We start from the raw sequence: 25,644 nt of genomic DNA on the forward strand, positions 1-25,644 counted from the left end.
TTATACCAAAAAAGATTTCAGTATGAGGAGTAAGGCCTGTAAATTCTGTTGTGGCTATTGGTATGTAAATCAGCATATGACCATAGACAGGTAACCAGTGCTAAACATTGTAGAAAATTTGTGTAACCTAGGGCAGTGCATTACTTTATGACCATGGATTTGAGAAGTGGGTACCATCAGTTTGGCAGCACTTTAGGACAGACCTTAGACCACATTTATTGTATGATTTGGTCATTACCAATACCACCGAAAGCCATTTTATTTAAAGAATGTGCCAGCGTTATTCCAACACCTATTGCACAGAGTATTTCAAGGCCTGAAAGTGAAACAGTGTATGGTATACTTGTAAAACATAGTATTTTCTAAATAATTCCAAGATTAAATGGTACATTTCCAGAATGTCTTTAGTCAAGTGGCGTGGCACAGCTTACACGTAACTTGGAAAAGTGTCATTCTGTATTTAAGGAAGTTCGTTGTTTGGGCCAAGTTATTGGCCAGGATGATATGTGAACTGGCCCCTGGCTCATGCAAGTCATTCAGGAGTTTCCTACTCCCACTATAGAAAAAGAGCTGCAGTCCTTTCTAGGTTTCACTAACTGTTGCATGAAGTTTGTGTCGAAGTTTACAGAAGCAGCAGAACCTCTTACACAACTGTTAAAGAAGGGGGGAAAATTCAGTGGACCTCAGCTTGTGAAGGAGCCTTTATGTGATTAAAGGACGTATCGACCACTGTTTCTTTCTTGAGTTTCTAGGTTATCAAGAAACAATATTATCTTGCAGTGCCAGCAACCACATCTTAGGCTGCATGTTAGACTAGGAAGATCCAGAGCAGCCAACAACATGTGCTTCTAGATAACTAAACAAGGCAGAAAACATTACTCAGCCACACAGAAGGAGGCACTTTGCCTGGTATATGCTATAACAGATTTCTGTTGTCACCTATATGACAGTGTACTTCAAAGTTATAATAGTTCACACAGCGTTAAAAAGGCTGGTGGAACAACTAGCTCTTTGACCTGAAGGGCTTCACAGCTTAATGGATTAAGTCACAAAGCATGCACTATGCAATATGTTGGCATTTCTGTAGATGAACAGTAAAAGGCTCGGACTAATGGGTGAGACTGTTAGCACTTTGCAACTCAAGCCCATTTCTAAGCTAACGATGGCTATTGTCAACGAAGACAAGCAGTGTGTAGTTTTGCAATGAGTTTACGTGATGAGGTGCTGAGACAGGTTGAATGGTTGATCTGGGGGAGGAGACCAAACAGCGAGGTCATCGGTCGTTGAGGCAGGCCAATGACTAATGTAGTAGGGCATGCAGATTCTTGAACTATCAAGCAACAAGCTGCAGAGAATTATTAGTGGAAATTGTGCAAGCAGTTGATTGAGCAATATGCGAAAAACTGTGTGCCCTGTTTGCAGAGGACTGAGCATACCCATCAGTAAATTTCACTTTTGAGATTATCGGAATTCAATAGACCACTCCAAATGAGTGGTATAGATATTCTTGGCCGCATTGCACAGATTTTTGTAGCTAATCGACATGTTTAGACTGCAATTAATCACTTTTCGCCTTTTTTAATCTACAATTGCTGTGCCGAATCAGCAGACAGAAACAGTAGCTAAGACAATGATTAACCACTATATTTTAAAGTTTGTGGCACCAGAGACTGTGATAACTGATTAGGATACTAATTTTATGTCTGAGCTAGTGAGACAGCTAGGTTATTTTACAGATTCAAAAGTTGTGGACAAGTCTGTTATATTTACAGACAAACGGGACAGAAAAAGCACAAAGAACTGCAGCAAAAATGTTAAAGAATAGACACCATAGTGACTGGACAGCTCTGCAACTGTATTCTGTAGCATTCTGTAACTCCAAGCTGCATTAAGGTATGGGACTATCACTGTACGAGGTTGTTATGGAAATAGATGCCTTTCCCTTTCGAACTGTACTAACCACCCCTAGGAAGGACATGTCAGCTGTTCATTATTTTGTGAAGAGATTGAAAGGCATATGGGGAAAGGTTAAAAAAAGCAAATATAAAGGCTCCAGAGCGGCAAAAGGCATGCAAAAAAAGGCCAAGCTGCCCAAGCACTATTTCCCAATTGAAAGACAATTAATTACGCAATTCCAAGGGCTTTTTCAGGTGATTGAAGTGACCTATTGAGTCAATGCAAAATTACAACTCCCGAGCCGGCCGCGGTGGTCTAGCGGTTCAGGCGCTCAGTCCGGAACCGCGCGACTGCTACGGTCGCAGGTTCGAATCCTGCCTCGGGCATGGATGTGTGTGATGTCCTTATATCAGTTAGGTTCAAGTAGTTCTAAGTTCTAGGGGACTGATGACCACAGATGTTAAGTCCCATAGTGCTCAGAGCCATTTGAACCATTTTTGAACAACTCCCGATTCATACCTCTGTTGTGTACGGAGGATGAGTCCAACCATTTAAAGATGCCCCAGAAGCCCTGCTTCAGGTGCTGGAGGTACTTCAGAATGGTTAAGGACAGAGAACAAAAGGTAAAATCTGGTGGAATGAACGAATTACACTTACTCCAGCTTATGTGTACATCATAAGGTCATGGGGTGGTCTGTTACAGTATGTACATTTTTGATAGCAGAAACTTTGCGTGCTTCATTTGGTCTGGTAGGACACATCGATGTTATATAATGTGAGTGTTCATTATTTTGTGCAGTGTCATAGTAATAGTTGTTTGTGTAGAAATAGTTTTCTCTCCATTGCAGAGCTGTAACGGAGTGTAGGTAGTCATTAGACTAGTGAGCATTTAGATTAATTTACACAAGCTAAATAGCACCTGAGAGTGCTTAGTATTATTTTTTTGGAATAATTAGTTACACTAATAGCGACATCACCCAAGTTGGTACCTGATTACAGGTTCAGATTCAGATGTACTATGGAGTCATGTTTATTCCTAATAATAACTCCACTTATAAATCCCTCAGAATATGTCAATCAGAGAGTGTTATTCTCCTCCAGTGCTATGAAGTTATACGATATTGTGATTAATGATATGCAATCTTGCTTGATAGGAAGTCAGTTAAAGTTACAATACTGAATATTACGATTCATTTATGTCACTTCAAGTTCCGTTTAATAGTAGCCTATGCATTAAAATCGGGAACTCGAGCTTATCTGTGCGGCCATGGAAGCTTACATCTCCTGGGCTCAAGTCAGCAGCGCGAGGCCAGCCGGACCATTCCAGTATTTTCGTTCACACTGTGCGCCCAGACAGATGAGCGGAACCCTCTCGTCCAAAGCGAAGCTCGCTCCCCTGCTTTACTGTAAGGAAATGCTCAAGCCAGAAGACTGTCAGATATACAGGGTGTTACAAAAAGGTGCGGCCAAACTTTCAGGTAACATTCCTCACACACAAAGAAAGAAAATGTGTTATGTGGACATGTGTCCGGAAACACTTACTTTCCATGTTAGAGCTCATTTTATTACTTCTCTTCAAATCACATCAATCATGGAATGGAAACACACAGCAACAGAACTTACCAGCGTGACTTCAAACACTTTGTTACAGGAAATGTTCAAAATGTCCTCTGTCAGCGAGGATACATGCACCCACCCTCCGTCGCATGGAATCCCTGATGCGCTGATGCAGCCCTGGAGAATGGCGTATTGTATCACAGCCGTCCACAATACGAGCACGAAGAGTCTCTACATTTGGTACCGGGGCTGCGTAGACAAGAGCTTTCAAATGCCCCCATAAATGAAAGTCAAGAGGGTTGAGGTCAGGAGAGTCTGGAGGCCATGGAATTGGTCCGCCTCTACCAATCCATCGGTCACCGAATCTGTTGTCGAGAAGCGTACGAACACTTCGCCTGAAATGTGCAGGAGCTCCATCGTACATGAACCACATGTTGTGTCGCACTTGTAAAGGCACATGTTCTAGCAGCACAGGTAGAGTATCCCGTATGAAATCACGATAACGTGCTCCATTGAGCGTAGGTGGAAGAACATGGGGCCCAATCAAGACATCACCAACAATGCCTGCCCAAACGTTCACAGAAAATTTGTGTTGATGACGTGACTGCACAATTGCGTGTGGATTCTCGTCAGCCCATACATGTTGATTGTGAAAATTTACAATTTGATCACGTCGGAATGGATCCTCATCCGTAAAGAGAACATTTGCACTGAAATGAGGATTGACACATTGTTGGATGAACCATTGACAGAAGTGTACCCGTGGAGGCCAATCAGCTGCTGATAGTGCCTGCACACGCTGTACATGGTACGGAAACAACTGGTTCTCCCGTAGCACTCTCCATACAGTGACGTGGCCAACGTCACCTTGTACAGCAGCAACTTCTCACACGATGACATTAGGGTTATCGTCAACTGCACGAAGAATTGCCTCGTCCATTGCATGTGTCCTCGTCCTACTAGGTCTTCTCCAGGCGCGAGTCATAGGCTTGAATGTTCGGTGCTCCCTAAGACGCCGATCAATTGCTTCGAACGTTTTCCTGTCGGGACACCTTCGTTCTGAAAATCTGTCTCGATACAAACGTACCACGCCACGGCTATTGCCCCGTGCTAATCCATACATCAAATGGGCATCTGCCAACTCCGCATTTGTAAAAATTGCACTGACTGCAAAACCACGTTCGTGATGAACACTAACCTGTTGATGCTACATACTGATGTGCTTGATAATGTAGAGCAATGAGTCGCATTTCAACACAAGCATCGAATTCAACATTACCCTCCTTCAATTGTGCCAACTGGCAGTGAATCGAGGAAGTACAGTACATACTGACGAAACTAAAATGAGCTCTAACATGGAAATTAAGCGTTTCCGGACACATCTCCTCATAACATCTTTTCTTTATTTGTGTATGAGGAATGTTTCCTGAAAGTTTTGCCGTACCTTTTTGTAACACCCTGTATACCGCTGACGCGCGTTGAGAGAGCAGTTTGCCCTCAAAACGTAGGATTTTTCCACTTTTAGCCACGGTTAAAGGAAACCAGAATCCGGAGATTATTTTCACTTGAAATGGAAGCTCCCCAATCGTTAAGAGCAACGAAGAGAGCGATGGAGATCGTCAGAGGAAACGGAAACTAGTTGAATTGGAGAATGTTAAAAAAGCAGTAGACCATGTTTATTCGATTTTCATTTTTTTGCGTTTTCGTTTTCATAAAGGGCAGCCGCAGCGTTTCATGCTCAAGCGACCGTTGTCCGCCACTTTCTAGAGGTGTAGCGCCGGCTGACAAGTATGAGTTTCCGAGGTTAGCTACATAAAAGGGCAGAACTCCGGACAGTGGCCCCTTTAACATACGTCTGTCAGCACGTCAGCTCATCATCGCCTAGAGGTCGTTACATGTTTGTGCAGACTTCCAATGTCTCTAGTTGGTACGTACCTCACATCCTCCCCCCTCCACCGTAATAGTTATTCGACGTATGGTTTGACCGAGTCTGTCGCCACCAGAATACTAACGTCAGCACATGTCATGTTTCACACTGTGTAACATGAGTGATACAGCAACAGGTGATAGTGATTCAACATGTAATCTGTGTCGTGGACGAAAGAAAGCATACCCAAGTGTTTATGGCATGGAAAAAAGAAGAAACGGCTATACTGCGTGACGAAGAGCATGTCAACCACAGAAGTGACCTCGTACCAGCAAAACCAGTCGCACTTCCTTGCTCGCAAGTAAAAACGCAATCAGAAAAATGCCGTCCATTCTCATGCTGCACAGTGATGACAATAATTTGGATCGTGTTTTCATTGTTTAGGCGCAAGAAATGTTGTTTGATCGACTTAAAGGGCAATGAGACAGCATTTTGAAAGCTATTCACACAAACTTTGCAAGCAACGACGAACAAGATGTTTATCTCCAAGGACTCATGGACCCAAAGCCGATCACGCGACGTCAGAGCAGGAAAGGTGAACCAGCTTCCGAAAAGACTCATCAGTGGAAGTAACGCATAATGGATGACTTCCGAGTAGAGGTATGTTTCAACGCCTTTTTTCCATTTTCGATCGATTTTTTTGCATTTTTGCTCACTCGAACAAAAAATATAGACGTTTGAGAGTCCTCCGCTTGCAAGGGAACACTCCCATCGACAAACAACGCAAACATATGAGTTTCATGTTACCTGTTGAAAAGAAAGTCAAAATTCATCAGCACTTGCTAGTTTTCCCACCAAACAGACACACTATAACGGAAAAAATTCGACGTTTTTAATTGTGGGCGAAGCGAGAAAACGATGTTCAAATGGCTCTAAGCACTATGGGACTTGACATCTGAGGTCATCAGTCCCCTAGACTTAGAACTACTTAAACCTAACTAACTTAAGGACATCACACACATCCATGCCCGAGGCAGGATTCGAAACTGCGACCGTAGCAGCAGCGCGGTTCCGGACTGAAGCGCCTAGAAAAGCTCGGCCACAACGGGCGGCGATAACGATGTTTGGCTTACTCAAAACACTTCATTCAGAAGTGAAGGGAGTGAGTTACAGCTCTTATTTTGCATATTTTTTGTGAGAATTTCAACTTCAAGTTTGGACAACAGCAAGATGACATCTGATGCACTTGTGAGCACTTTCAAGAGAAGATAAAATCCTCGCATCTTTCTGAACTTGAACTTCGCAAAAGAAACAGCAGGACATTTTACAACATGTTGGCAGAAAAAAATTCAGAGAAAAAACACACCTTCACTCTCGCCAAGAAGACTCGAGCGACCACATCGTTCGTCTACCAACTAGTGCAGCTTACCCCACTGGTAAAGTCTCGATAATCCACATGACAATTGAAATTTTTTTTTTAAATTTCTGGAGTACATTCCAAAAGAAGCCAAAGTACTTTGCGGAAATCACCCTCCGATGGCCAAACAAATGAGTACAGTGATTAAACAACGATGCTGTTTCTTGAAAGTTTTTGATTTGTTTTGAGGTGTCTCTCAAACTTTCAATAGTCTTTTCAAAAACTAAACGTTCCATTTCATTTGAACACTGTTGGTTTGTCGTAAAAACGCTCGCTTTCTCCAATGTGTCGGGAAAGCAAAAGAAAACTGACTTGATCTCCTCATAACATGTTAAAAAGGCGGTAGTCCTCGACATTAAAAAAGACCTTAAAATAGAGAACTTGAATTAAAATTATGTTTTCTCATCAAGTACTTCTCTGAACGCTGTTCCACAGATACGTACCATCCCAATTAGCGAATATTTTCGGAATGAGACAGTTTTGTTCGTTTTAGTGCAAGGTAACCTCAATTGACTATTGTCCCTTTAACATTCATCGATTCAGCTGTAATCTTGAGCACTTTTGGTAGGGAGGAAAGTAAATGTTAGAACTTGAAACGAACTCCACCGCTGGCTGGATACAGCTAAGTGGGACTCCTGACGACATTTGCGCCGCCCGAGGTATTAGTGGCTAACCAAAATAAACGGAAGTATAGACAGGAGAAGTTTATAAAAGTAACAACAATTCTTATTCGCTTAAGCCCACCCCGCCTAAGAGGCAGAGCATGTGGGAGGCTACTAACTATTACTTCAAATACTGTAAGATAATTCACCTACATGTTCTATTTATTAGAACGGTATATTCTTGTAAACTTATGAAATTCTGGAATGCTGTCTTAATAGCTTTTGCCTCAGGGTGATGTTTTGAGATCAGTATTCGTTTTATACCACTCACTTATCTTCGTCTCCAGCATACATTCGTGGAAATTACATGCATTGTCCAACAAGATAACTTCTGGCTTGCCAAACTTCAGAAACTTATCGCTGCCCAGTCTCTACATTATATGAGAACACGTAGCAGCTTTTAGTGCATATAGCGACTAAAATGCAGCTCCTAAGGCTAGAAAAGAATGATGGGTTGGTCCTTTGCCAAAAATCGCTAGTAATGACAATTCTTGGAAGGAAAAGGTAAGGCAAGCTGTGTTAACTTTGAATGACAAAGCCATCCAATGAAGACTGTGTTTTGACAAAAGATTATTTAGACTGCAGAGATTTAATGTAGAAGAGAGACTATTTATAAGAGATCATACTAAGATCTCTCTTCAATAAGAAGGAAACAAATTGCAAATGTTGTACATTGGTCCATTTGAGAGTGTTAACATACCACATACTGGGGTGTATTTACTACTTTATTCTGGGACAAATAGGATTGAGGACTGTACCCACAAAAGGACATAAAGAACTACTGCTAGCAGTGGTTTACAAGTACTTATGTATACAGTTATGTGTCTGAATGTAGTTTGTCGGTATTGCGGAGTAAATCTGTGTAACTAAGCATTTTACTTCCATAGCCTGCAGGTGCATGTTGTTTGGGGGATGGCAAATGCTACACTGTGATGATGTGGTATGAGTCTGTTAGAGTTATGCCACGGATTGACTAACATGCAAGCATTAGTTGGTGATGTCATTTTTGGGTGAATTGACTTTACAGTGTCAATAAAGAATTACAAATTGCAGATGCACGTATCAAAAAATGTGAATAGCACTTACATTTAAGCAGCAACTCCACTATTGAGGAAACCTACTTCTGCTTTGTGTGATAGGAGAACTGTCATTCATGAACATGAATTCTGTTGTGGCATGCAAAAAACGCTTGGCATTACACACATGAACATGGTTATAGGTGTGCTCCCACTAATAAAACATCACTGAAGCAACGATTAGACTAGCCAACTGGCATTGTCAGTGGAAAACTGTGTGCATCAGGAAATTTCAAAAGATATGATATAGCTCTTCATGATTTCAGTTAACTAACTACAAAGATTCTCTCTAAGTGAGCTTGTAGATGCCCTGGATCCTGTGGCATATCAATGTAAGCCAGCAGCACAACATTGTGTAGGAAAGACCACTGCAGGGAATGTGTAACAGTGGCAGGTATGATGGTGCTTGTGAACCAAATGGTCCTAACTTCCAACCTTGTTAAGCACATTTGTCATGAAGTACTTATAACAATAAGCTATGTAAATTAATATGTGCTCTGCTTTCAAATCTATCTAAACCAAACTTTATATAGACTTCTGGGTCAACAATTCATTAATATCTTTGAATTTCAGTATGTAATCAACTTAATTCCAAAGTTATGAGAAATTACCTAAAACTCTAACTTATGGACTTCAGTTAACCATATAAACAAACCAGTTTAAGTTATCTCCCAGAGGCACATTATTTTTCGTAATAACATGCTTTGTTTCATAATCATTATTATTTATCGGTTCCCATGTTGCATTTCAGAATATAGTCAGTTTCATTTAATATCTGCAATGTTGGTTGATGACAGGTGTGAGAGGACTATGTTGTTTTTGTTGTGGTCTTCAGTCCTGAGACTGGTTTGATGCACTCTCCACGCTACTCTATCCTGTGCAAGCTTCTTCATCTCCCAGTACATACTGCAACCTACATCCTTCTGAATCTACTTAGTGTGTTCATCTCTTGGCCCCCTCTACAATTTTTACCTTCCACACTGCCCTCCAATAATAAATTGGTGATCCCTCAATGCCTCAGAACATGTCCTACCAACCGATCCCTTCTTCTGGTCAAGCTGTGCCACAAACTTCTCTTCTCCCCAATCCAATTCAAAACTTCCTCATTAGTTATGTGATCTACCCATCTAATCTTCAGCAGTCTTCTGTTGCACCACATTTCAAAAGCTTCTATTCTCTTCTTGTGCAAACTATTTATCGTCCATGTTTCACTTCCATACATGGCTACACTCCATACAAATACTTTCAGAAACGTCTTCCTGACACTTAGATCTACACTCAATGTTAAATGAAATGGATAGGTTAAAGTTAGATATAGTGAGAATTAGTGAAGTTCGGTGGCAGGAGGAACAAGACTTCTGGTCAGGTGACTACAGGATAACCCATCTGTTCTTCGTGACTTATTGGGTGCCCATTTTACTATGGCATCCAACACTTCTTCTTCAGTCACCAGTTCTAGCAGTTCCTGTTGGAGTTCCAGAGTAACCATTGCGTGCATCATACCAGTGTGACAGCAGTAATGATCTCTAGATCAGATGTAGTGTTCACATACAGGTGACAATAATGGGTAAAGTATGTATTGCTTATATCTCTTTGCATGATGTGATGGACGCCATTTTCTGTCATCACATCATGGATCAGCGTCCTGTATCTATGCTTTCTTTTGAGAGGCACCCACATGCCTTGCTCATACTGTAGCATCAAGCAGTCAGGCCTGCAAGATGAGTGGTCTGCCAAGCAAGTGGACTCATTCTTATTTATTGAGTAACATGAACTCTAGTACTCACAATTAAGTTACTAGTTATTCTTCTGTTTGAATATTACGCAATAGAAACGCACATCTGACTAATAGTAATTTTAACTACACACTGGCAAGACCCATTTTCTTTCTTATTTAACGGCTTTGATCAACACATGGCCATCGCACTGAATATGAATGTCGCACACGTTATAAATTCTGGGTATCATGGCAACATAATATTGGAAGGAAAAGGCCACCAATCTTTTTCTTTTCACTATCTTATTTATTCCGATAAATTCTATAACCTAAACACACAAATTCTATAACCTAAAACAATAACACATGAGAGATTCCGCCCAGTGGGCATGGCTTTACCTTTGTGTTTCTCTGTCTTATGGTCTGGTAATTATTTAACGCTACAGTGCACTTTCTGGATAGGATGGTGGATCTTTTGCTATATCTCACACTTCGACTCTCACACCCATCATCACAAAAATTTCCTCCAGACCGAGTGGTACAAAAAGGAACATGCATAATCCACTGCCTCTGAAACTATCTTGTTACTCTCCCATGCCAACCGCACATACTTAAATTTCATGAAATACATCACACTGATGACATGCAATACAAAGAAGTCACAATGCTACACTCCTGGAAATGGAAAAAAGAACACATTGACACCGGTGTGTCAGACCCACCATACTTGCTCTGGACACTGCGAGAGGGCTGTACAAGCAATGATCACACGCACGGCACAGCGGACACACCAGGAACCGCGGTGTTGGCCGTCGAATGGCGCTAGCTGCGCAGCATTTGTGCACCGCCGCCGTCAGTGTCAGCCAGTTTGCCGTGGGATACGGTAACACTGGTAGCATGCCGCGACAGCGTGGACGTGAACCGTATGTGCAGTTGATGGACTTTGAGCGACGGCGTATAGTGGGAATGCGGGAGGCCGGGTGGACGTACCGCCGAATTGCTCAACACGTGGGGCGTGAGGTCTCCACAGTACATCGATGTTGTCGCCAGTGGTTGGCGGAAGGTGCACGTGCCCGTCGACCTGAGACCGGACCGCAGCGACGCACGGATGCACGCCAAGACCGTAGGATCCTACGCAGTGCCGTAGGGGACCACACCGCCACTTCCCAGCAAATTAGGGACACTGTTGCTCCTGGGGTATCGGCGAGGACCATTCGCAACCGTCTCCATTAAGCTGGGCTACGGTCTCGCACACCGTTAGGCCATCTTCCGCTCACGCCCCAACATCGTGCAGCCCGCCTCCAGTGGTGTCGCGACAGGCGTGAATGGAGGGACGAATGGAGACGTGTCGTCTTCAGCGATGAGAGTCGCTTCTGCCTTGGTGCCAATGATGGTCGTATGCGTGTTTGACGCCGTGCAGGTGAGCGCCACAATCAGGACTGCATACGACCGAGGCACACAGGGCCAACACCCGGCATCATGGTGTGGGGAGCGATCTCCTACACTGGCTGTACACCTCTGGTGATCGTCGAGGGGACAATGAATAGTGCACGGTACATCGAAACCGTCATCGAACCCATTGTTCTACCATTCCTAGACCGGCAAGGGAACTTGCTGTTCCAACAGGACAATGCGCGTCCGCATGTATCCCGTGCCACCCAACGTGCTCTAGAAGGTGTAAGTCAACTACCCTGGCCAGCAAGATCTCCGGATCTGTCCCCCATTGAGCATGTTTGGGACTGGATGAAGCGTCGTCTCACGCGGTCTGCACGTCCAGCACGAACGCTGGTTCAACTGAGGCGCCAGGTGGAAATGGCATGGCAAGCCGTTCCACAGGACTACATCCAGCATCTCTACGATCGTCTCCATGGGAGAATAGCAGCCTGCATTGCTGCGAAAGGTGGATATACACTGTAGTAGTGCTGACATTGTGCATGCTCTGTTGCCTGTGTCTATGTGCCTGTGGTTCTGTCAGTGTGATCATGTTATGTATCTGACCCCAGGAATGTGTCAATAAAGTTTCCCCTTCCTTGGACAATGAATTCACGGTGTTCTTATTTCAATTTCCAGGAGTGTATAATCACATCACTTTCAGCTTTCCTATTTCAATTAGTATTTATCCCAGTTTCACGCAACACTGCCCCACTGCATAACTTTTCTTTCCTACTATGACCTCTGGAGGATATATGCACATCTTCCTGTGCAATGCAAGCCAAGTGGCGTTGCTGGATAGACGGTGACTCACCTTGCTTCTCTCTCAGAGTATTATAGTTTGAATCAAGTGTCACACGGAAACATAACACGCAAAGTAATATTAAGAATATATTCGTCACACACGCGAGTCCTCAACTGATACCATGGATGGGTACTTCTCTTTATCCTTTGTCTCATACACAGATTGAAACTCACACAGTACTCACCATGTGGAGGTACTCGTCTCTAATTTCAAGTCCTGCACATGCTATTTCTTAAATATTTCCAACGTATAGTACACACGCTAGTAATTCAGCTTAACTTAAGCACTTGGAAGTATTTCAACTTATTGCTACAAGTGGCTTCATTGTGACCGTTGGTCACTTCTGAAGATTACTACGATCCCCTTAATATTACCTGCCTGACATTTAATTCTCCCCACAAAAGTTCCTGAAATAGAGAAATCATTATTACAAACTACTCTTAAGTATTTCACATGCATACCATGTCTCCACTCTTTTGTCTTTATGGACCACACCAAAGACTGGTCTTACCAACACAAGATCCAGCGGTAGAGTGCTGAAACATGTCCGATCTCGCATCTCCGCCAATGTGTGAGAGCACCACGCTACCGTATTGGTCAGACACATTTCAGGCGCTCAAAGCTCCGGTAAATTTCATCTCTTTGGTTCCACCAAAGATGACTAAAAGATCGTCTCAAAGATGATCATATATTCACATTCACTATCTGCGGTTAGCAGACGACCATACATTCATTCATTTCACAGATCTCACCAAACTGGATGTAGGGATTTATTTTGTGGGAGTGCACATGTGATCAAATTGTCGTTGTTTCCCACACTGGTATCTGGCTTCACTGTATTAGTTGAAATCGGGTTATTATTAGAAAAAATATGTTGTACTGACAAGAATAACGAAGAATGTTGTACCTATTTTCAATGTCGGGCGGTACTATACCCTTTCACTTTCTGTGGCAAAATGGTACATGGAAGGCTGTTTGTGGACGATTCTGACCGTTTGTTGTGTACGAATGATGATAACTTTCAGGTGTTGCCACGGCAACTTCAAAATCTTTGCTTGGCTTGGTTTACAGTCATCTACCTCTAGTGATGGCGGTGTAACGAAACACTCCCTGAGGATGGTGTAGTAGAACTTTGTAGTGCTGTGCCTCCATGCTGCAGCTTCCTTGCTAAAAGTCTTCAAGGTACGTCAAAGACTCAGCTTGGCACAGTCCAGCCACCACTGTAAAGCAGAAGTATACACTCTTTGTCATCGTAGGCACAGTCTCCATGTGTCTCCGACTGCTTCTTGACATTCCGGTGAAGTAAGGTGAGTGGTGTTAAATTTCCACAGGCTGCAGCTGCGCCACACTTGTTGGCGTCAAAGCTTGATGGTACAGATATAAGAAGTGTGGTCAGTAAATGCTGCTAGCCACAGCTCGGTTGCTGCAACTGCATCCCTGAATGAGCAGGAGATAAATATCCTATCAATTCTCCTAGACGAATGTTCTGTAAAGTGACTTGGCTGACAGTCATTTGACAGTCCGGTGACAGGGGCATAATTAAACACTCCCTGAGAATGGTGTAGTAGAACTCTGTAGTGCTGCGCCTCCATACTACAGCTTCCCTATTAAAAGTCTTTAAGGTATGTCAAAGGCTCGTCTTAGCAAAGCCTGTGTCTTGGCATAGTTGTGTTAATTCCTCAGCTGTCTATCAGAATAGATGATGTTCCAAGTGCCTACCAAATTGATCTCGCAAATAACAGTGATGAGTGCTGGGCATGGTGGATGCTGAGGAATTTGGTCCTTGGGATATTGTGTACAGTTAAAATCGCCCCAATCACCATATCATGTAGCCTGCCTTGGCATAATTGTGTTAATTGCTCGGTAAAGAACAGCAAATGTTCACGCCTCTTTCTGGTACTGGATAGTGCATGAACGTTCACAAGGTGTATCCCTTGGACGATGAGCGCCATGCCCCTGGCATTCGGTCAGTAACAAATATAGGTGGCTATTAACCCTTCTTTGAGAAGTACTGTGATGCCACTGCTCATATCTGACACATGTGATATGTATGTTGCGTATCCGGCGACGTCCTGGAATCCAAGAATGTATACCTCCTGCAATAAGGCCATGTCAATGATGATAAGGTCCCATACTCCGAGGAGCGTAGGGGACAATGCGGGAGACCTGCACCGCTGTACTAGGCAAGGTCCTAACGGAGGTGGTTTGCCATTGCCTTCCTCTGACCATAATGAGGATGAATGATATTGAAGACGACACAACAACACCCAGTCATCTCAAGGCAGGAAAAATCCCTGACCCCGCCAGGAATCGAACCCAGGACCCTGTGCGTGGGAAGTAAGCATGCTACTGCAAGGCCACGTCAATATCAGCCGCATAAAGTATGTCACATAGCAATGACAGCTTCTTGTGCGACCTGATGGTATTGATGTTAATCATCGTGAATCGATGTAACTGTCATTCAACCTCAAAGGTTCAAATGGCTCTGAGCACTATGGGACTTAACATCCAAGGTCATCAGTCCCCTAGAACTTAGAACTACTTAAACCTAACTAACCTAAGGACATCACACAACACCCAGTCATCACGAGGCAGAGAAAATCCCTGACCCTGCCGGGAATCGAACCCGGGAACCTGGGCCAATCTCAAAGGCCACGGCAGTCATCAGTGTACGCAGTGGTGACAGGTTTGGTAACCACCACACCACCCTGTCATTTCTATTATCATGCTGTTTGCAGGAGATGGGGAGGATTATTTAACTACCCCTCTTTCGTATGTGATGTGCCTACCAAAGAGTCATCTTCCACATTGTCCACCCACGAGATACTGGAGAGAGGCTGTCAGTGTTGTGATTCCTCATGGCTGGGATGGTGTTCCATTGCCCCTCCATCTCTGCACGGATGTCCAAGAGAAGAAAGGTCCATCGTCTTAGTTCCTGAAGAGCGAATAGTGTTGGCTGATGCCTCTGGAGAACGGGCATCCATGACACTGTCAGACTCAATATGATCGTTTGTACCTGTCGGCAAGAGACAGTTGCCAGATGGCGCTGTCGATGTTTCTTGTGCTTTTAGGATGAAAGCTTCTTCCGGACATGCATCTCTATGTCAGAATGTGAATATAGAGCCAACTCCTCTGTGCTTCCCAGAGGAAAGCTTGGTTTGGTACTACTCATGGATCAAAATCCATCTGCTCACTGTGCAGTGACAGGTGCTGTTCAGGTTTATCTGGCGACTTCGTTTGCATAGAGCAGGCGGTATATGCCTCATCAATAATGTGCCCTTCTCTCTGCAGTAGTAACCTATCCCAATTTCCACTGCCTGATGTCGCAGGTGCCACCACTTGTGCGCCAGATATCGTGGCTGCCGTCACCTGTGCATAAGTAATTGATAGAATCGATGGAGCAGCATTTTGTGCCACTTCTCCTGAAGGAATCTGGGTGATCCGCCGCTGCAAACAATCAGAGTGAACATGACGCTCCTGTTCGCATCCTGAGCATGTGCGTGGATGTGTGTCATACATGATAACTGCATGACAATTGGCAATGTTACAGTATGAAAGAACATGCTTTGTCAGTTCGAGTTTGACCTGTCTTACTCCTTTGAGTATGGGATACATTGTAAAAATCTGCCACTTCTCAGCTATGTGGCTAATGACAGTCCCGTATGGCTAAAGAGTGGAGATAACAGACTTGCGGATACCTCAAAAGGGAGCTCAGAAACCCAAAGGGTCCCCATGCCTGAGCTTGTGTGTGCAGCAATTACAACACTGATATTTCCATCTGAGTCCTCAAACTGTGGTTTTTCCGGCAGTGCCAGTAACCACCTTTGTGCAAGCTTCTTTGTTAATCATCTTTACATTGACTACACTGGCTGTGATCGAAAAGTGAATACCAATTATGTAATGTAGATCTAGATGTAGTTCATCAAGCAAGAAGTTTTCTACTTCATATGTTCGCAGTCTTGGATCTTCGGCTTGGAAAGTTATCTTGATAGTGTTCTTCCTAAAGGAGCTTGCCGTGTTGGTGAAGTGAGCTTGTATTAAGTGACTTGCGCTCGTGGGAAGTAAACAAGCTTGTGTATGCCTCTATACTGGTGGGATGGCAAGCACACGTCTTCGCTGCTCTGTCACTGATGGCCAAATTGTTCCGAACCAACTTCTACCAACCCACTTAATTTTCAATCAACGACGCTACTGATTACGCCACGGCGACAGTTACAATTACATTTCTTATATTCAGTACCTTCTTTCATGAAAGAAGGTTGTATACATGGAAGAACCCTGTAGATACTAAAATTTATCAGATAGATTATATAATGGTAAGACAGAGATTTAGGAACCAGGTTTTAAATTGTAAGACATTTCCAGGAGCAGATGTGGACTCTGACCACAATCTATTGGTTATGACCTGTAGATTAAAACTGAAGAAACTGCAAAAAAGTGGAAATTTAAGGAGAAGGGACCTGGATAAACTGAAAGAACCAGAGGTTGTACTGAGTTCCAGGGAGAGCATAACGGAACAATTGACAGGAATGGGGGAAAGAAATACAGTAGAAGAAGAATGGGTAGCTTTGAGGGATGAAGTAGTGAAGGCAGCAGAGGATAAAGTAGGTAAAAAGACGAGGGCTAGTAGAAATCCTTGGGTAACAGACGAAATATTGAATTTAATTGACGAAAGGAGAAAATATAAAAATGCAATAAATGAAGCAGGCAAAAACGAATACAAACGTCTCAAAAATAAGATCGACAGGAAGTCAAAATGGCTAAGCAGGGATGCCAAGAGGACAAATGTAAGGATGTAGAGGCTTATCTCACTAGAGGTAAGATAGATACTGCCTTCAGGAAAATTAAAGAGACCTTTGGAGATAAGAGAACCACTTGTATGAACATCAATAGCTCAGATGCAAAACCCAGTTATAAGCAAAGAAGGGAAAACAGAAAGGTGGAAGGAGTATATAGAGGGTCTATACAAGGGCTATGTGCTTGAGGACAATATTATAGAAATGGAAGAGGATGTAGATGAAGAGGAAATGGGAGATACGATACTGCATGAGTTTGACAGGGCACTGAAAGACCTGAGTCGAAACAAGGCCCCCGGAGTAGACAACATTCCATTGGAACTACTGAAGGCCTTGGGAGAGCCAGTCCTGACAAAAGTCTACAATCTGGTGAGCAAGATGTACGAGACAGTCGAAATACCCTCAGACTTCAAGAAGAATATAATAATTCTAATCTCAAAGAAAGCAGGTGTTGACAGATGTGAAAATTACCGAACTATCAGTTTAATAAGCCATAGTTGCAAAATACTAAAACGAATTCTTTACAGACGAATGGAAAAACTAGTAGAAGCCGACCTCGGGGAAGAGCAGTTTGGATTCTGCAGAAATGTTGGAACACATGAGGCAATACTGACCTTATGACTTATCTTAGTAGAAAGATTAAGGAAAGGCAAACCTACGTTTCTAGCATTTGTAGACTTAGAGAAAGCGTTTGACAATGTTGACGAGGAATAATCTCTTTCAAATTCTAAAGGTGCCAGGGGTAAAATACAGGGAGCGAAAGGCTATTTACAATTTGTACAGAAACCAGATGGCAGTTATAAGAGTCGAGGGACATGAAAGGGAAGCAGTGATTGGGAAGGGAGTAAGACAGGGTTGTAGCCTCTCCCCAAAGTTATTCAATCTGTATATGGAGCAAGCAGTAAAGGAAACAAAAGAAATATTCGGAGTAGGTATTAAAATACATGGAGAAGAAATAAAAATTTTGAGGTTCGCCGATGACATTGTAATTCTGTCAGGGACAGCGAAGGACTTGGAAGAGCAGTTGAATGGAATTGACAGTGTCTTGAGGGGAGTACATAAGATGAACATCAACAAAAGCAAAACAAGGATAATAGAATGTAGTCGAATTAAGTCGGGTGATGCTGAGGAAATTACATTAGGAAATGAGACACTTAAAGTAGTAAAGGAGTTTTGCTATTTGGGGAGCAAAATAACTGATGATGGTCGAAGTAGAGAGGATATAAAATGGAGACTGGTAATGGCAAGGAAAGCGTTTCTGAAGAAGAGAAATTTGTTAACATTGAGTATAGATTTAAGTGTCAGGAAGTCTTTTCTGAAAGTATTTGTATGGAGTGTAGCCATGTATGGAAGTGAAACATGGAGGATAACTAGTTTGGACAAGAAGAGAATAGAAGCTTTCGAAATGTGGTGCTACAGAAGAATGCTGAAGATTAGATAGGTAGATCACATAACTAATGAGGAAGTATTGAATAGGATTGGGGAGAAGAGAAGTTTGTGGCACAACTTGACTAGAGGAAGGGATCGGTTGGTAGGACACGTCCTTAGGCATCAATGGATTACAAATTCAGCGTGGAGGGTAAAAATCGTAGAGGGAGACCAAGAGATGAATACACTAAGCAGATTCAGAAGGATGTAGGTTGCAGTAGGTACTGGGAGATGAAGGAGCTTGGACAGGATAGATTAGCATGGAGAGCTGCATCAAACCAGTTTCAGGACTGAAGACCACAACAACAATCACATACATCAGGTTTATTCTTATGATGAACGAAGTGTAGCTACCATAGCATAACATGACAAAACCTGTATACCTGAGTGCTGCAATATGATAAATTTTGAGCAAACAACTTCATTTCGTCTTTCTTCCGTCTTGCAGCACGTATCTCCTTCAATGGCATGCTGATCTGGCTTAACAACAAGTCAAGGCCATCCTTTTTTTCAATATGGGGATCCTATAGTCTTTGCTTGTCCTTTTTCACTTGATCCTTTTGATACAGTTTCTGTTTCTGTCTGTACTTAAAATGATAGGCACTTTCATTGTCCCATAATAGTTTTGCACGAAGTCTAGCAATCTGTACATTCTGAAACTTCACACTCTTTTGCAAGACACGAATAACTGCGCTTAATCTAACCCCTTCATCGTCAAATCGGATTTATGTTGACGATTGAGATGAATCTGGCCCTGACACATGGAGATTTGAAACGGCTGCTTCTGTGCCATTGAACTGTTTTACAGCTTTAGACGAATTGTCGATTCTTCGTGGCAGCCTCTTCTTCATCGTCAGTTGAGGTGGCTTATTTGGGATGTCAAACAATATGGGTACTGCATTGCTCACGAGTTTATTACTGTCTGCTCGAAGTGTAGCGAACATAACTTAACATTATTAAAAAGGAACACAGGGTATTTTTTCGTAAGATCTTCTCGTCTGCTATTCACTAGCCATTTTCATCTATTAAAACTAAACTTTAATCATTGATACACATGTAGTTTGCAAGCGAATCCCGAGGATACGGTTTAGTGACATGATGGTATATATCTCTCATGGCCCTTAAGAAAACTAAAAAAACACAGATGTGGTATCTTATTCTTGTTGTTGCTGCGCTTTATGGCGCTACAGACGCTCCCGTTTGTAAAAAAGCAGTATACAAACCAAAATAAACAACTACCATTCGCTTTCGCTCTCACGATCGCACCAGACTCGACAGTCGCCGCTTGGCACGTTACTGGCACAGTAAGCAACAAAATCGAGGCGAAGTGTCGCCAGTTGGCACTACTGTGGGCGTAGTAAATATTAAACAAGCTGCTAGCGCACTACTTGCATCCTTCGCCGGAAAGATTTTTGTGGGTGCAATGGTCTTCTTGAATACTATTTTGCTAGCTAGAAACAGAGGGCCAGATGAATTCTGGCGAAAAAGAAGAATTTTTAAATTGGCTGCTGTAAGAAAGCTTTCTCCCTTTCTTTTTTCTGTTGTTCATCGGCTTTTGTGTAATTGTACGTAGCGTGTGCACTACGTTATTATAACTGCTTGTTTGTTTCGTTCAAACAAACAAGTTGGTTCTATGAAGCTTCAGACAACTGAATTATCATCTTGTAGCCTTATTTGCTATCATAACTTAACGACATTCTTCTTTCGTGGTGATTATTTCTTCTGTCTTTTCAGCTAGTCGTTCATTGTCAGATTTATTGTAGTTTACCAGTTATCTTTCTGTTACATAATTTTGATCGAGAAAAAATGATTGTGATATTCATTCAACTTCGAATGAGTGTCTGGACAGTTTCAAACACATGACGAGTTGGAAATACTTCATGATGACTGTGAGAACGTTTATGTGGGAGAAACAGGCAGAAGCGAAATAAAGGCCGCAGGTGGTCAATTTCATTTACGGATGCCGTCAAATGAATTAAATTTTCATTTTGTAGTGCAACTCGTTAAGTACTAGATCTGCCACCAACACTTAGCAAGTCTCGCGTAGAGGACGTTCAGCACGATTCTTCCTGTCCGCTTGAATGACCAGGGATAGTGAGTGCAAAATGTTAGTTACATGTGAGTTCACAGGCCCATAATTTCCGTCCCATATACCTGTGTACCAAATGTTTGTTTCCTGAGTTTTGTGTGTTTTATGAATCATGTTTTGGCATTAATTAGTACACATTTATGGTGATGATTAAGTGTTTCTAACGTATGACTGTTTATACGCTTATCCAATAATGGTAGAAATACTGTAAAATCCACAGAGGGTCATGTAGCCACAGGTGAGCTGTTCAATTGAAATGATGTTTGAAAACCAACCAGCTACTCTCTTACAAATGTTTTTAATTACTTCATTTGAATGTCACAAAAGCCCACACAAGCCTCCTTTCTCCCATTCCCTTGCACATGTTCTAGCTCTGAGAGAACAGTAAACTACTTAAACCTACATTCTCTACTTTGTTTTACTTGTTTAACACTCTACATCTTGTGTACCTTCTGCCATTTAGTTTAAATTCTGTGTGAGAGACAGTCCATACGCTAAATGACTCTCATTATTGAATGACAGGAAGGATAGAACTCAATTTCCTATGGATTACAAATAATCATTGTATGTGTGTTTCTGATGCATTTAATATCTAGGTATTTACTATTTTTCATAGACGCTGTTTGGATGGTTAATTATTTCTATTATCTTGTTTCTTAACATTATTAAATGTGGTTGTTTTAGTAATATGTATAAACTGTGTGGATTATTCTCAAATATGTCCAGATTTCCAGAATTGTGGTTAGGCAGGAACCTAAGGGCACAGCACTAATCATACTTATAATCTTTATTTCACAAATGTTTAGATGGTCTTTGTTTCTGAATGTAGCATGGTTTTGTGCAGGATTTATGTATTTTTTATTGCTATGACTACTTAGACTTTGATAAGATTTTGCCGTCAGTCACCTTCCGGTGTGACCTAGTTCTCAATCTATGTTGCACATCGGTATGTTACCACAACTAAGACTTCATATTTGTATTTATTGTCTTCACAAACTCACAAAATTTCACCATCTAACCTAACTTACACTGCGTGCTACAGATCAGTCTTGTCACCATGACCCTGATTCCAGAAAATAATATAGATGCAAACAAAAGTATGCTTTCAGTGTTCTATTCTTCTACTGTTTGAGCATGTATAACATCACATGCTACAAATTATTTTGTCATACAACAAAACCGACAGACAGTGTCGGTAGGTCCCATTGACTCATCCCTTCTCACCTTAGTACTGGGTCGACATCTGAACTTTTGATGTTCATACGGTTGCTTATCTTTTCTCCAGAGGTTTTTTGAATTTTCCTATATCTGAGATGTCTTTCCCATAGTTTTACATGCTTTGTTTTTTTCATTTCAGCCTTTCTTACTTTTTCATTTTACACTTGGTCTCATGTTTTAGACCTCTTTCTCATTAATTCACTTCCTGTGTTTTTATTTCTTACAGTGTTTAAATTCAAGGATTTTTGTGGGACCCACTCATTTTGCCTTCAGTTTTTTCATCTTAGAAAGTTACTGATCCATCTTCTGTTGCATTAATTTCTCCTGTTTCACTCAGTCGTTGCCTAGTGCTCCCTTTGAATTTGCCTTTGGGTATGTCAGCTTATCCAGGATCCATCTCCATAATTTTCTTTCTGCAAGGGTCATCCAGAAAGTAATGCACCACTTTTTTTGTCATGGTCCAACAATACAAAATTATAAGTACTTGTTATTGGAAAGTTCTGGAGTGCACACACAAATTGTCTATTTCCTCAAAACAAGTAGCATAGATGTGGCAGTGTTTCAAAATGGGTTATGTAAGTTATATATGATAGAAGCGGTATCTAGTCATTGAATTTCTCACTATGGAAAAAGAAACTATTGGGAACATTCACAAATATTTGTGTGCAGTTTATCAACAGAAGTACTGTTAGTCTCTGGTCACAGATGGTGGGCCATCAGAAGATGGTTTGGTGTAGCTTTGTGATTTCAGTAATCAAGGAGACCATCCATTACTGTCATGCCTTGTCCCAGATTTACAGCTGTGAAACCTGAGTTAAGCATTTTGAGCCCAAACCAAAACAACAATGAATGGAGTGGTATAATCCTCAGTCTCCACAGACAAAAAAATTCAAAGCAACTGCTTCTGCGGGTAAGGTCAAGAGCACTGTGTCCCCGAACTGTGAGGGTGTCATACTCATTGATGTGATGTCAAGAGGCAGCACAATTAATTCTGAACCATATGTGACCACATTAATCAAACTCAGGATCCTCATGCAAGTTTGAGGAATTTGCCATCAGTCACCTTCCGGTGTGACCTAGTTCTCAATCTATGTTGCACATTAGTATGTTACCAACAAGGTTGGACAGTGTTGCCCCATCCACACTATAATCCTGACCTAGCTCTCTGACTTCCACTTCTTTGGACCATTGAAGGATACCATTCATTGAAGACATTTTGAGAATGACGAAGTGGTGAATCCACACAGTGAAGAAATGTCTTCATGATCACAACAAGGAGTTGTAGCGACAGAGCACACATGCCGTTGTGTTTCGTTGGAGGAAGGCTGGTAGAACAGCAGTGTAAAAGAAACATCACTCTTGTGTGTACAAGCCACTGCATTCTATAAATAACTGTTAAAGGAATATTACATGGTTCGTTATTTTCTGGGTGACCCTCATCTCTGGAATTTCCTTAGTTTCAGTCTGTAGTCAACAACCAGTTAATAGTGGTCAGACAACATGTGGCCCTGGAAATGTTTTGCAGTTTAAAACCTGACCATGAAACCCCCTTCACGCCATTATATAATGTGTGTGAAACCTTTCAGTGTCTCCAGATCTCTTTCAGGTATACAACGATCTTTCATGTTTCTTAAACCATGTATTAGTAATGATTAAGTAATTATTGTGCTCTGTGAAATATTCTACCAAGTGGCTTCCTTTAATCCTTTTTGCCAGTTCATGTTCTATTATTTTTTCTGCTATTGTTATCCATTAAAATTAAATTTTCAGCTCCATAAAGTTGAACAATTTTTTCTTCTCATTGTATGTTGTTTCTATCCATTATCTGTGTAGCAAGGAGGCATATACACACATATACTACTGTGGTGGTTGTGTTTTGTGTGTAACAATGCACCTAAAGAAAATTTCAGTATGATATGTCCCTCAGGGCACTCACAGCTCGGAAATACGGAAGCGTCTGATCCCGCCCGTCTGCTTTGACCTGTGACATCGCAAATATGGCGGAAACGACCATAAACCACGATTCCAATATGGCGCATATAAAGTCGCTACATACACATTATGAGGATGAAAATACATTGAAAAACAAATACATACACTTTTCACAAAAAGCCTAATGACACTAACGGGACAAGCGTGGGAAATGGGGTGTTTTTGGGTAGGGGCAAACTAAATATAAACAAATTTAGACACCCAACCCCATACAAAACCACACAAAACGATGAAAAACCTGACATCACAAAACTCCCCAAATACCACTAAACACAATATCATCTGGAATTGGACACTCCCCTTGACCTATATAGCTCAATAGCCGATCCCATAAATTAGGATCAAACACTTCCCTTGGCCTATATAGCTCAAAAACATCTCTCAATACTAACATACACAGCCACACATTGGGATCGAACACTTCCCTTGACCTGTGCACTGTTAATTTTATCGGCCATATCCATTCCTGAACAAAAACAACAACCTATTAATTATACTAAAATTACCACACGATGTACAGCCAACAACACTAAATTAACCTTCACAAAAAATCGTTAACTCACTGAACTGAATTCTACTACAAACACAGCCACACTCGAACAATTCTGGATAATGAGCAAAAGCAAACTAAGCCCATTACACCGCACAAACGAAAACCCTGAACATACCACCAGAGAGCACAACAAACCACAACATGACGACATCTACCTAACACGCCACACTCACAAACCAAACTCCGCGCGTCATGACGTCACACACGACAACACCCTTACGTCACGGGCCAAAGCCGACGCATGGGATCGGATGCTTCTGTCGACCCCACAGCTTATTTGTAAGTATGTCTGTGGTGGGCATGGGCCCCTCATTTGTTCCTTTCTTGTGCTGCAGTTTCATTCTCTGGATGCGTCTTTTTCAAACCTGTTATCTATGACAGATTCCCTGCTGATGACCCAGTTTTCTCATAGGATGCGGAGTATGGTTTCTCCCATTTTGTTCCTTTATTTTACATCCCATATTTCGATTAAAATATACATTCAGTTCCCACACCTGGATTTGACGTCCACCATTTCAGTTTTGTTTTTAGACATATGGGTCAGAAGTGGAAGTTCACCCAATACCCTTTTGGTAGCCAGCCCATGTGGGATGTCGTCAGGTACCCATACTGTCGTACCGCCCTGAACATGAGGCATCGCAAATTGGTGTCAGAGCTGTCACCTCCCTGCGCATGCTGAGTAGTAGTTGCTCACCCATTTGAGGGCAATGGGACACATGCTCTGGGTGTAAAGCCAGGTGGCCTTTGCTTTGGCTGGAGGGGTTCTCTTGGGGAGAGCCCTCGTTTGGAGCAGGGCAGAATCGTGTCTGATACACAGCATCATGAAAAGGCCAAAATTGTCAGCAAGTGATCACTACATTCCAGCAGTCTTTTCAGACCGACCACAATTAATGCAGATCATTAAGACATAGTAACTTTTCCTAGTTGGCCATGCCATGGGAGGAAAGCAAAGCCAGGTAACATGCAGAGACAGCCCTCAGTTCCTGGGTTGCACTCACAGGTGGAAGGTCTTTCTCTCTACTAATCCACTGTTGTTTGTGGAGATACCAAAAATGTATTTGGTGAACACACTTCCCGTACTGAATTGCGAAGTGGTTCAGTCTTAATAATATGACAAAGCCTACTCAGTTCTGGCTATTA

General features: G+C 42.1%; 1 protein-coding gene across 1 annotated transcript in view; it reads left to right on the forward strand.

Annotated features, from left to right (window-relative positions):
• The first annotated feature begins 19,991 nt into the window (after positions 1-19,991).
• LOC126342040 (39S ribosomal protein L20, mitochondrial) overlaps positions 19,992-25,644 on the forward strand; it is a 28,381-nt gene continuing 22,728 nt past the window's right edge. Inside the window, exon 1 of the mRNA XM_050001822.1 lies at positions 19,992-20,162. Within this exon, the coding sequence (XP_049857779.1) occupies positions 20,076-20,162 (87 nt within the window). The 5' untranslated portion in view covers positions 19,992-20,075. The remainder of the gene's footprint in view (positions 20,163-25,644) is intronic.

The sequence above is a fragment of the Schistocerca gregaria genome, chromosome 1 (assembly GCF_023897955.1).
Source record: "Schistocerca gregaria isolate iqSchGreg1 chromosome 1, iqSchGreg1.2, whole genome shotgun sequence".
Classification (NCBI taxonomy): domain Eukaryota; kingdom Metazoa; phylum Arthropoda; class Insecta; order Orthoptera; family Acrididae; genus Schistocerca; species Schistocerca gregaria.